The sequence below is a fragment of the Apteryx rowi genome, unplaced genomic scaffold (assembly GCF_003343035.1).
Source record: "Apteryx rowi isolate R43461 unplaced genomic scaffold, aptRow1 scaffold_911, whole genome shotgun sequence".
In the NCBI taxonomy this organism is placed as follows: domain Eukaryota; kingdom Metazoa; phylum Chordata; class Aves; order Apterygiformes; family Apterygidae; genus Apteryx; species Apteryx rowi.
This window is the reverse complement of record NW_020451218.1, coordinates 91,238-104,970: the sequence shown is the minus strand read 5'-3', so window position 1 is coordinate 104,970 and position 13,733 is coordinate 91,238. Positions and strand designations below refer to the sequence as shown.

The 13,733-nt window shown below is 42.9% G+C and overlaps 1 protein-coding gene across 30 annotated transcripts in view; it reads left to right on the top strand.

The window, feature by feature from the left end:
* The first annotated feature begins 988 nt into the window (after positions 1–988).
* Positions 989–13,733, top strand: part of PURG (purine rich element binding protein G) — a 29,702-nt gene continuing 16,957 nt past the window's right edge. For 7 of the 30 annotated variants that reach the window (XR_003257820.1, XR_003257819.1, XR_003257816.1 and 4 more), the window contains exon 1: positions 996–1,868. Coding sequence is in view for 11 of the 30 variants with exons in the window: in XM_026091621.1 (XP_025947406.1) it covers positions 1,057–1,868 (812 nt within the window). In the remaining 19 variants the exon portion in view is untranslated. The other 23 variants (XR_003257829.1, XR_003257828.1, XR_003257832.1 and 20 more) reach the window with 18 other exon arrangements.

The following is a 13,733-nucleotide window of genomic DNA, read 5'->3' as shown; positions in this document are numbered from 1 at the left end:
GTGCAGTGGGGGCAGGGGGTGCAGTGGTGGGAGGCAGTAGGGCAGTGCTGGAGGATGGGGCTGCAGTGCTGGGGACACTGGGACCAGGGGCTGCAGTGCTGGGGGCACTGTGGGGGCAGGGAGTGCAGTGATGGAGGTAGAGGAGCAGGAGGTGCAGTGCTGGGGGGCACCACAGGGGCACAGGGGGCAGCGAGTGCAGTGTGGGAGGGCACTGGAGAAGGAGGTGCAGTGATGGAGATAGGGGAGCAATGCTGGAGGGGCCTGGGGGACAGCGCTGGGGAGCAGCACCTCAGGAAGGACACAGATGGGTCGTGGAGAGGGAATCCAATGCCCTAGAGAGGGCCCCTGTAGCAGTGAGCACAGAGCCAGGGGTCGTGGTGCCAGTAGAGGGCACGGGAGGGTGCAGAGACGGGGACCACTGGACAGGTCCCTAGTGCCAGAGGGGATGGGGCTGGGGGGAGTACCAGAGGGAGAAGGCCGCGGTGCAATGCACGGGGGGCATGGGGAGGGGTGCTGGATGGGAGCAGCAAGGGGTGCTGGGCAGGAGAGGGTCGCCGGGGCCTGTGGCATGAGGCTGGGGCACAGGGGAGAGGCCTGGCAGGCAGAAGCCCCAGGGGATTGTTCACGGCTTGCAGCATTGAGGCTGGGAGGTCGCTGGGAGGCAGAGTCGGAGCACTGGGACCTGAGGGGGATGCCGGGGCAGCAGTTGCGGTCTCTGCCGGCCGCCGTGCTGGAAAAAGTTCGCGGCAGGCGCCAGAAGCTGCTGCTGAGGGAGAGGGCAAGGCCTGCTCGCATCAGGGCTCCAGCTTGCGGGAGGGCGTCAGTACGTGGGACAGTGAGCAGGGACTGCCGGGGACAGTGGGAGCCAGAGCAGGGACAGCCTGGCATCCCTGCGCTGCGATGCTGTGTGTCGTGGCAGGAAGCGGGGATGCCGGCGTCTTTGCAGGGAGAGCTACACCGCGTGGAGCCACCACCGCCGAGACACTGAGCAGGCCCCCGGTGCTGATGTTGTCATCCGTGTCTCTGTTATGTATTATTTCCAGCTGATTGGTAAAGATGGAAAGAGGGAGAGGAGGAGGAGGAGGAAGGAACCTGGGAGGCTCAGGCCTGCACAGGAGCATTTATTCCCAGTCTCAGCAGCAGTACCACTACCCGTCCTCCTCTCAGGGGGGCTGCATGGAGATCCAGGAGCTGGCCTCCAAGAGGGTAGACATCCAGAAAAAGCGATTTTATCTGGATGTGAAACAGAGCTCCCGAGGCCGCTTCCTGAAGATAGCGGAGGTCTGGATTGGAAGAGGCCGGCAAGACAACATCAGGAAAAGCAAGCTGACACTCTCTTTGTCCGTGGCTGCTGAGCTGAAGGACTGTCTGGGGGATTTCATCGAGCACTATGCCCACCTGGGCCTAAAGGGCAGCCATGGCCACCGGCAGGAGCACAGCAATGGCAAAGAGCAGCACCCGAGACGGCGGCAGCAGCACACTCCTCCTTCGCCTCCGGTGTCAGTGGGCTCTGAGGAGCACCTGCACAGTGTTCTCAAGACGGAGTACATTGAGCGGGACAACAGGAAGTATTACCTGGATCTGAAGGAGAATCAGCGGGGGCGCTTCTTACGCATTAGGCAAACCATGAGTCGAGGACCTGGCATGATCGGCTACTTTGGCCACAGTTTGGGGCAGGAACAGACTATCGTCCTTCCAGCGCAAGGGATGATCGAGTTCAGGGATGCTTTGGTCCAGCTGATTGAAGAGTATGGCGAGGGGGACATAGAGGACCGCCGAGGTGGAGGCGATGAGCCCCCAGAGCTCCCCGAGGGCACCTCCTTCCGAGTGGACAACAAGCGGTTCTACTTTGATGTGGGATCCAACAGGTATGGCATTTTTCTGAAGGTAAGTGAGGTGAGGCCACCGTACCGTAACACCATCACTGTTCCGTATAAAGCATGGACAAGGTTTGGGGAGAATTTTATCAAGTATGAAGAAGAGATGAGGAGGATTTACAACAGCCATAAAGAAAAAAGAATGGATGTCAGAGGGGACAGTGGTGAAGAGCAAGAGGGTCTCGAATAGAGTACATTGAACTGGCTGTCTGGCAAAATTTAGAAAAAAAAGGGAAAAAAAAGCAGAAATTGGTGTGAGGAACTGATCTAAAGTAATTTGAAGTTGCCCCTTTTTTTTGTAAAAAAAATCCTTTTTGGGTAGTTATTACTAGCTCCAGTACATAATGTTGCAGGAGTCTGGTTATCAAGTTAAATTACACTCAAAACATCTCTGTATTTCTTATGAAATACCAACCTCCCAAGTCTGTATGAGTCAGCTGCTTCAAGTGTGGAAGACTATGGAAGTATGCATATCAGCACAAAAAAAAAATTGACATTCTGACCTTTAAATAGTCTAGATAAGGCTTGTGTTGCACTTCAACATCATACAAAAAATCTCATGCTGAAATGTAGTGGTTTCTGCTTATGACAGATTTTCTGGAAATGAATTCTGTCTGTGCTCAGTCAAAAGGCTGGGAAGCTTAGCCATAGCGCATTTACTAAAACAGTCAACTTCATACTAACTGCTCATACATGTATGAGGAGAGGTAGATGTTTTGAAATTGGTATCTGCTGGTTACTGAGTTTGAAACAATATTCTGTATGGGTAAAATCTTGATAACTGGTCAGACCTTTATAATGCACTGGTAAAGGGTGGAAGACTTGTTATTTAATTTTGCGGTTTTATGCTGACCAAAATAACCTGAGTATCCCAGGATTGTGAAGCTGTGCTTGAGTTCTAAACCTTCCGAATTAATGGCAATGAATAATAATCCATTCTTCATCTACGTGTTCTGCCCTTGCGAGGCTGATTTTTTTTAATGCATTTCTCAAAATTTCAAAAGATATTTTTATAGTAGGGCTGTTATGGGTTCCAGCAAGCAGCTGTGAAGCAGGTGTTGAATGATTGCTGTTATTGAGATTCCAGGGTTCTCTCCCAAATGGGAGATTAATGCAGTTGTGATGTTAAAAGTGTGAGGAAAGCATCTGGGCATTTTTCTCCTCGTTCTGTGAGAAAGACCTTTTGGGGGGTTTGGTGCACCATTTGATTTGCATAAAAATGCATCTCGATCATATTTATCTGGAATACATTTTCAATGCCATGGTTAAAGCTGCGTCAGGTTTTCTGTCATGTTGATTTTACAGATGTTGTTATTACAAGGTAATATCCATGTGTCCTACCATCGCCTCCTTCCCACCCTGTCAAAGCTGAGGCTATAATCAAGGAGCTGATACCTGACTGCCTACTAGTAGGTCTGCAAAGTCCCACTGAAGACTGTCAGTCTCTGTAACATCAGTTTCACAGGTATCCCCTCTTGCAATATAAATCCTCTGCCCGGAGGGAAAATGGAGGCTTGAAGAAGGTTTTTCAGAATTCTTTGGCATTTCTCCACAGATAAATATGTATCATTTAAGGGACTTTCTTGGCCATTGGGGGATCAGTTCTCCTTCTGAAATCAATGGGAGTATGACTGAGCTCCAGATACTTTAAGTAACGTGTTGCCTACTTTTAAGATGTTTTTTTTAAGTATGCATTACTGTATCGAATCAGATATTTATAACTATGTGAATTGTTTTTTACAGAGTGGCCTCGTGTGCATGTGGACCAGCTGTTTTCTGATCCAACCATTACATGTTCTTTCTAATCTGTTTAGAAACAAATTTACCTGAAACCAAACCATTCTTCACTCTTAGTTTGAACCCACCTGTACACTGCATGGCCACGTGAAATCCAAATGCTATTCTCTGTTACATCATTAACCATAACAGGAAAGGTTGGGTATGCGGGGGTGGGAACTAAGAGAATAATCTGGACTTAAGTTTGGATTCTAAAAGTAGTCAATTTGTTTTAACAAAAAAAAAAAGAAAAAAAAATATAAGCTTGCACCAAAGTCACCAAAGAACCTTTAGGAAAATGTTACGGTTGTGACAGGAAGTAAGAAAGTTAATTTCACTGTTTTAGGTGATATCCCCATTATGTAAAACCACATACAGCAGTTACCGCAAACAAGGATTTGGCTTAATGTCAAAACTACCATCCGTTTACGCGTAGATTGTTCTTTCAGGTACTTTTTAAATGGTATCAAAGGTTTGTCATTCCACCACTTGAACTGCTAGTGGACCGTGATGGATCAGCTGGAGGTTATATGGGTCCTGGTTCATTTTGGCTTTTAGGGCTTCAGTCCCAATGTTTTTAGCAAGTCAAAAATAACATTAAAATAAATTTGTATCATATTGTTGGTATGAAACCAGAGTTTAGCGAATGATTCGTTGATGCATAAGTTGGTGTATCGCTGACTGTTGCTGCCCATAGCAGTGCCTGGAGCAAAGAGTAACTTAGCAGAGATTCCAACCAACAGGAGCTATGAATGTACAAACTTTTTACATGTGCTTTCCCTTTCATGTTCCTGTGTAGCATTCCTCCCCTATAAACTTGACATCTTCCAGTCAAAACTAAATGTTTGCCTCAATGAATAGTAAAAGCTCCTATGTTAGAATTTGCCTAAGTTACGCGTATGTTGTGAGTGATCATACATTCCATGTGTTCCTTTAAAGTTAGTGAAGAAAATGTTTGCTACATGCAAGGTGATTAAAAAGGTATCTTTTCTTCACAGATTAAAAAAAAAGAGATGCAAAATGGCTTTTGTTATTGCTATCCGCTTGCCATTTTGACTAATGGGTAACTAAATGCAGTCTGGTTGCATCTTAGTTAAACTGAGATCAGCATCTGCTTAAACCATTTAAAAAAAATCCTTTTCCTGTGTTCATTGATTGGCCTTCTAATTGCATTAGGTTATTGTAAATATGGCCCAGGAAATCAGCATCTACTGGCTACTGGGTGGAGCTCAATTCTGGTCCGCAGGTACTCTGTAGGATTAACTAATGCATTTACTCTCCCCAAGTGGGTTGCACCTTAGTATCTGAAACTGGATCAAGATCTTCAAGTTAATAGCCGACTACCAATGGGTAAACTGCAAGTGAACGGGTTTCCACAGAAATGTAAAGCACTGATGTTTGCAAATGTTGTCATTTGAGGATAATAACAGACTAACTCAAAATGTAGCAATGCAAGATTATAATGGTTAGATTTGGAAACGGGTTCCTCATTATTTTTGGCAGTGCGTTTTCAGCTTTTGAGGGCAGCAATAATGTACGCTGCTTGTGCGCAAAAGGGCCCAGTGCGATGCTTAGGAATGCTGAATTCTTAATGCATTTTAAATTTTCATTCTTTCTGCCCTAAAACTGCCATGTCCCTTAAACTTGAGAAAACACAAGCTTATTTGCACTAGAAAGAGCGGCCAAAAACAATTCTAGGAGGACAGGGTGAAGAGCGCCAGTCTGAACCTCTTTTTCTCATGAGAGAATTTCATATTTAAGCCCTTACCTCTGTTGCAAAATTGTATGGTCCAGGCCRAAAGTCTGTCAGTCCAATAATTAAATCATAATGCACTTTATATTGTGTAAATAATAGGAGCACATTTCTGCTAGTGGTCTGGTAGGGAGTGCTTCGGTAACGTACTCTAAGAAAGAAGTCGTCTCCTGCATGCACATGTCTGTTAGAGATCTATTGTTGCTTGATCCAGTTCCATTCATACGTTAGAGAAAGACAGGCACTGTATTAAAATCCGACCAAATCACCAAGAATCTGTTTTTTATTTTGAACTTTCAGAGCTGCTGAGCATCCACAGCTCTGGACAGCCTTCGCTGTTGTGGTGGATCCTCAGGAATTCTGTGCATCAGGCTTGAATGTTTATGTTGAGATTTAAGCATATGCTTTTTACCTGTGATCTTGACAAAGCTGAGTTCAGTCGCTCTGTGCTACTTGGCTTTCTCTGCCGTTGGCACTGAAACTCTCGCAGGCCCTGGGAAGTTTATTCCAGGTGCAAGGGACTGTGTGGGCTTCTCCTGTGTTGCAAGGCGACAGTCGGTGTTGACTCCAGCCCCTTTAGCATGAGCTTGCTTTCTCGTTAAAGTACTATTACAGGAGAGCACTCGGGAAGAGTCAGAAAGCTTTCCGCACTGGTGCGGCAAGGCTCGCCCACAGGAGGTCCCAAAACCGGTGACCACATAGACTGTCCCACTTGACAAAATGCAAAAAAAGGTGACAAGACCTTGCAGAGATGTCCAGCCCGGGCCCTGCTGAAGCCCCAGCCTTGCTCTCATGCCGGAGAGAGGCTTGTTCTCAAGCAGTGAAAGGTAAAAACACTGACTCATAGCCTGGATGCGTATTTCGGATACGTTTCCTTGATGCGTGCGGTGTACTTTACCTAGAAAGAAGCTGCGGTGGTATTGGTAATATGCTCTTTGTCATAAACGTTTTATATGTATTCAATATATAAAAATTCATATTTACATATAGGCATTAATATATTTACGTGTGTATATTGTACCTTGTATTAGCTCGTAGCGAAATAATCTATTTATCTAAAGAACACAGTCTAAAGATGGGGCRTAAAAGGCAGTTTCTCCTACTACGAGTTTGGATAAACGTGTTATTTCACTGAGAGCTGTTCGCATGGTGTTTATCATGGCTCTTTTAAGATTTCTGCTTTTGAGTGCTTTCATCTGGCTTTCAGTGAAGGTGCAAGGGAAAAAATAGCTGAAAAAAGGAAAATCACATACTTTGAGGCGTTCGGTTGAACCAAGGGCTGTACTTAACTGACAGCTGCATGTACTGCAGGCCACATTTTAAAATCTGCTAACTCTGCAAACCTTTAGTACAATGTTCATAAAATCCCAAACATGCCGTTAGTGTTAAAAAACTGGCCTTTATGCAAAGAACCAAGCAATTACCAAAATCAGTGTTGGCATGCTTTTTTTCTGCTACAGACATCTTAGTCTGATGATTGCATCATTTTTCTCCCATGGCCTATTCGAGTGACCTAAACTCATGAGACAGAGAGCTGGTAGTGGTTAGGAAGCCTACTGCTCAGTGGACTTACAGCCCTTTTATGCAAAAGTGTAGTAATTTTTATAGCAGAAAAGGGTTTATTATTGTGTGTTTTTATTGTGGAGATCTTGTACCTTCTGGAAAATGAAGTAATAAGCAGGTTTTAGCTCCATTGCATTCATACCTTTTTGCTGTTCGTACCATACATATGTATGTACAATTTATACAATAATTCTTAAAGAAAAGTATACCTTCCATTTAATTTTCTATGCTGTTTCCTCCAAAATTAAAATGGCCTTTATTTTTAATTACTTATTTGTTGTGGTATTTAAAATTCACCTTTCCCCTCCTGCCACTCCATTCCCTTAGTTATCTAAATAAGTGTGAAAATATGGATTATACTTAACATATCATAACATATCATAAACTACTTCCATTTTAGTCCTCTTCATGGATGAATTCAGCAGAAATCTTGGAAAGATCACAATAACACAGCTAAGGATTTAGCAGTTTGTGTGGATGTGTATGTAATAATGAATATGTCCAATACCTGGACAAACATATTCACATTTGCAAACGCAAGTGACATTGTAGTCCAACAGCCTTTGCTGAAATAAATAATATTATTGGAGTTAATCCTAGCAACACGAGCACTTGCACTGCAGTGCAAAGCCAGTCCGATGTATCTCGCGCTGCTTTACATCCAAATTTTCCCAGATATGCTGTCTTTTTTTTCTCCCCATAGGTTTTGTGCATGTGGGAGAAAAAAGAGAATGTGGCCGTTCCCTGAGATTTCCAAGTAGGAGCTGTCTGACATTAGGAAGCTCAGACACGTCTTGCGCGCCCTGTCCCATCTGAGATTTCCCCCAAGGTAATGTGCGAGCCTGAAACATTTCTATAATTCCTCTGTAGGCTCAGACCTTAGGCCTCATCCTGCTGGATGGGCACTTTGGCAACAGATTTAAGCCAGTGTCCTTATACGAGTGGATGCCACAGTATCCACAAGTTATTTCTCAGTTGCTTTTCCATAGGTATGCCTATAGGGCATATTCTCTATTTAGCAATGACTGTATGTTATTTATATTATTAATGCTATCTGTAGTAGTCTCTTTGGTTGACTGCATTGTTCTTTTGTTTTTGTCTGGAGTCATTAAAATTTCTTTGCGTAGTTGCAAAAACAAAAACAAACAAGTCTGAGTATCTGGAGAAACATAAGATTTCTCTCTTACACTTTTTTGTTCTTTATGGTCGTGAAACAAGGGTTTTGTGAACTTTCTTTGTTTCCCTCTACATCCTAAGTGCTTGTAGTTTGTTATCTCTTAATCTGTTGGTGCTATGAAATCATAGCTGCCGACGTTCTTTATAGTAACTGTCTTGCCTAAAAACAGTTGAATTCTGTAGCGATCACAGGAAAAAGCCCCCGCCAGGGAACAAGGTGCTTCTGGACTCAGGCATTTTGAAAAAGTTAAAGCCAGATCTTTTATCACTATATCTCTTCAAAGTGTGCAGAAGCTTCAATAGGCTGACACAAATTTTTGGAAAGTCATTTTGGTGCTAGCAGCTGTCATTGTAATAGAATTGTTCTTCCTAATATTTTGTCACACCCATGTTCGGTTCCCCACCTGTATCACCATAAAGGCAACAAGATTTATTAAATCCAAATTCAAAAACTCCCCAGAGAACAATCTGTTCCATGATAGGTATAGGTAACTTGAATGGTTTGCACGTAAATTGAACATAGCAGTAGTGGCATGCAACACAAAACATGAACAGTAGTGTAGCCAAAATGGTGTGTTTTCAGTAAAATTCCAGCTGATGAAATATGGCAGATGAACAAATTGTAAGGTAGCTTTTCTTTGTGATGCTTAAAAGCATACCAAAAGCAGTTGTTTGGCCGGATTTCAGTGGGGCAGGTTTTCCTTCTGACTCTTTGAGCAATTCGCAGTCCAAGCGACACATCTGTTTCACAGGCCCAGCAAAGTTCTTCCATGCCTGGCTGGAGAAGCTCATCAGCCACAGCTTCTAATAATAACGAAAGTACTTTCTTCTCTGGCTACACACCATATTTGTGTTCTTCCATAGAGAAATATTACCTTTTTTTTTTTTTTTACATAAGTGAAAGTCATAGATGGCATTGATTAAAAATTGATTTTCCAAAAATGTCAGGTTTTAGCACTTTGATATCATTTTGGCATTTCTGCGATTAATGCAATTGGATTGTTCCTTCCACGTGCTGAGGCATCATTTTAAACATAAACCCCAAGCCTCATGGGACTTTTATTTATGTTAAATTCTGGACCTTTACACGCTGGATTTCTTTTCTGACCTTTTCCTGCTTGTTGTATGTGTTTTGTGTTTGTGTTGTATGCAGAGGTCCTGGCCTGGGGCACCCACTGGGGTGCCTGGGCACCACTCCAATAAAACTGTCATTAATGACATTCTGATTCCCCTTCCTCTTTGACAGGCTACCTCTAAATGCTTAAAGTGGTAAACGGGAATTGCTAACTCTTTAGAAAGTAGCCACTTTAAACTCTTTGCAGAAACATATTCTGTCTTTTAGACATCTCAGACCTACCCTATGTACTAGCAGTCAACAGGGAAGGATAACAGCTCCTGGGTTTTAGTTCTTGGTTAGAAATACTGCCAGTTAGATTGGTTCTTTAATCAATGTGGGGCAAATTTGTCCTGTAGGCAGAAGGACTTTGTGTCTAGCTGTTTCTTAATCTTGGTAATTTACCATAGGTGGATTAATTTGGGAAAAAGATCACTCTTCATGTCAGTTGATTGAAGGCAGCTAAGGCTTTCTGCCCAACCCCACTAAGCACAGTGCTGATATAACATCTATGAATTTATGTATGTAAGCACACAAATTAGCATAGAGGGGAGAGAGAAATACTAAAAAATATATATATACAGGTATATATATAAAAAACAGTAATCTTTTTCCTGTTTCCAATAGGTCCTTCACTTTTGATATCTTAAAATTTTTAAATGTCATCTTTTCCATTTTCTACATCAGATATGTCCAACAAGCGATATGAGCAGGGAAACAGATCTCATAAGCAATATCAGCTGAGTATACTATTAATGCTAATCCTTTACAAGTTGCGTACAATAGACTCTCCATCTGAAAATGGCAGAGAGGCTGCAGGGTAAAAGCACGGGTTAATCCCCGGATCCTGTGCATATCCCCATCTGGTCATGTTTTTAGTGTGCGCTGTTGGCAAGGCACAGCGGGAGCAGGGGAGTGAGAGCAGAGTGAAGCTCTTCCTTTGAGGTAGAGGAGGGGAAAGGGAGTGGGGGGAGAGCAGCATGGGCATGACTCGTGCTCTGGGGAGCTGTGAGGCATGGTGACTGGTGTCTGTGATGCCAGGAATCGGTAGCGCCATTGGTACTGGAAGGTGTTTGCCCGCAGAATGGGGCAGAGTGCCCAAATCCCAACCCCCCTTGCAGGGACCAGGCGCGGGTCTCCTGCCACTTTGGGGCATGTCTGTCCAGCAGTAGTGCACTGCTTCTGGGAGGTCGACTAGTCCAAGATTCTGCAGTCCTGTGGGCCTGAAGCATTTAGTCTTGCCAATAAATCCTATCAGGGCCAAGTTGGTGCATGTGATGGAAATACTGCTTTTCACTTTGCTTTTCGCAAGACTCAAGTAACTTTACATTTACTTTGCTAGAGGAGACTTAGGCTTGCACAGGGTACGTGCAGTAGCTTAGGGGAGCATACAAGGGTTGGTTGCCTGCTAAGTTTGCTCACGCATCTTGATTTATGCATGATTTTGTGTGCTTTTCACAGGAGCCTTGCTCAACTCACTGCTTAATGCTCCATGAACTGTTTGGGACTATGTAATGGAGGACAACATTATCTGTAGGGTGGCTGCTCTTTTTTGTTGCAGAAGAAGAAAGGTGTGGCAAAAGCTGGAAGAGATTAGAGGGAAAGAAAGGATGATCCCTGGTGAAAGCAGCTTTCAAGAAACAAATTCTGTGCCTGACTTTGCAAAAGGGTTTGTGTCAGTTTGCAACACTTTGCAGATGATCACCCCATGTATAGCCTGATTTTTTTTTCTGGACGCCAGTGTTGGTACTCCGAGGTCTGATGTGCAGAAGTGGTAGGTGTTAATGGCTGTTGAAAACTGTGCTTTCAACAAGCAAAGTGCTGTATAATTGCAAGTACTGTGGAAAATCTGTCAGCATCTCAAGCTAGGCCCTCCTGATAATGGAGACTGCATAATTTTGTCTTTATTCTGCCTGTGCCTGTGTTCCCCAGTGATCAGATGGGGTGACTGATACCTCCCTACCTCAAAGGGGTATGATAAAGATAAGTTCATTTGACTTTGGAGTTTGTGAGATGATCAGTACTGATAACCTCCAAAAGCAAAAGCAAGAAGAAGAAATTTAGTGAGGAACATACTGAGTAGATATTCATGCAGTGTTTGGAAGGTACACATAGGTTAAGTTTGGATTGTGCACAGGATGGTGGATGAAAAAGAAACCTGTATGCTGGAGGAGAAGGGAAAGTTGTAAGAGATAGCATAATTAAACTCTCTATGCATATGTCCAAAGGTCAGAATTGAAGTTACTCAGTCCTTAATTCTGGCACCTCCTGACTTGATTGCTCAGTTTTATGGCTTTTTTTTCTCTGCTGTTTTGTATGAAACTACATTGGCATGCTGTCTTCTCACAGAAAATGCTGGGTCGTTAAACAGTTCTGACTTGCTGGTGTTGAGCAGAGCCTCTCCTTTGCCTCAGACTTCCCTTGTCTTCCACAAGACCATGAGAAGTCCAAGGATGAGGAGGGTGAGAGGATGTTTTATAAGGTGTATTAAAATAGTGCTGGCAGGGCTGTCAGCTGTGTTCCCCCGTTCAAAGGTGGGACTGGCTAAGCCAAACCATTCCTTACCCTGGTTTTCAACCCAGCTGGCACTCAGCAGTCTGCAGAAAGTTMAAAGAAAGTAATTCAGTTGACACTAAACTTAAATTTGCTATTTGATGGTCCTTACCTATAATAGTATGTTTCAGGGTCTACACAGCAAAGAGCATCTATATTTTTTCCAAGTTAAACAATTGGTCAAATCAGCTTTTCAAGATCTCCAGTGATGGAGATTCAGAGCCTACTGTTAGATAATGTTCCTCCTATCGAACCCATATTTCACTTGCTACCATCTAAGTCTGTTGCTTTTCATCTTTCGGGCATGTTCTGTGAGAGGAGATCTGGAAACAGTTTGTTCCCTTCCTTGTAGCAGCACTTTTACATAATCAAAGACTGTTGTCAAGTCTCTCCTGCATCCTTTCCTAAGCAAATACAAAGCCTTCCACCAAGGGTAATTTTTAGCCCTCATCTAGTTCTTGTTGCTTTATCTAGACTTTTTCTGATTAGTCCATCTCTTTCTTGAATCCAAAACTGGGAAAAGTACCTTCGCTGCAATCTTACCAGGTTTGAGCAGAAGCAGTACAAGAAGCAGTTTGAGCAAACAGTACAAGGGCTTGTACACCCCAAATGCTGATTTTTTGCTACAGCACCTCATTGACTCGTGCACAGTTTATAACTGTGTCCTCCCAAGTCTTTTTGGTAGAACTGCTACCAAAACAGGCATTTCCTACTCCATATCTGTACAGAGGCTTTTTTTCAACTTTAACACAGAAGCTTGCATTTATCCTGAGCTAGTTGCAGCTTATCATTTTCCAGATTGTTTCTTGAGCTTGTCAAGATCAATCTCAGTTCTAAATCCATCCCTCTCTGTGCATCCAGTCCTGCCCAAGTATGTGCCATCTGCAACTTAAATCGTTCTTACCCATTATCAAATCATTGAGTCAGACAGGGAAGAGTTCAGTACCCTGGGCAGACCTCTTCAGCACCTCACTTGATGCATCCTGCCAGATCAACTGTGATACTAATTAAAAAGACTAATTACAGAAGTCATAACCACTTTCTCCATGAGGCTGTGATTTTTTCCAACTGCTGACTTTTGTTTTTCCCTGCTTTTTCCAAATAGGCCATACAGAATCTAAACAGTAGTTCTTGCCCTTCTTTAGTAGTTTTAGAATACTATAAAAATACCACAGTACAAATTTTACACAAAACTTTGTGATATACATCTTTTTTGTACATGGTAAGGCAGCAGAACACCATCTAACATTTATGCCTCTGCTTATATCTAAATAGGACATAGAAGAATAGCCAATCAACAAGCATTCTCCTAAATATAAAAGTTATTTTTATTGACATTCCCGCCACCATCTTCACAATATTTATGATTTATATGGACTGTTTCAGTGGTCATGCCCTTACTATCTGTAGGTTCTCCTTTTTTGGCACCCACAGTCTTGGGTTAACCATGAGTGTCTGATGTAGAGAAAAAATGTGTTATTGTAAATCAGCCTTTCCAAATCCTGGTAAGGTAGAAACTGGCCACGATCTAACTGGCAAAAGAAATGCTATTGGGTGAACTATGATGTTCAAGGTGTAAGAGTTTCCTGTAGTATAAACAGGATATCTGTTTAAGCACRAATATGAAGAACGCATCTAGTGATTATATAAGTTCCATGTGTCAATTTATTTTGAAATATAGTCTTTCCCTTGTATCCCCAAATCTTCAAGGATTGTTACATAAAGGTATAAAAATTATTTTCATCRTGCAATAATTTAAATATTCATGGAAAATACTTGAATGAACTTTATTAGTGCTAATTATGTTTTTGTCTAAATTGGCATTCATCTGTGCTCTTTCTGCCACCTTTTTTCCTCTCCTGCCATACCCATTTGTATTTACATTGTCTTTCCCTCCTCATGTTACTTATGTGGCTTTGAT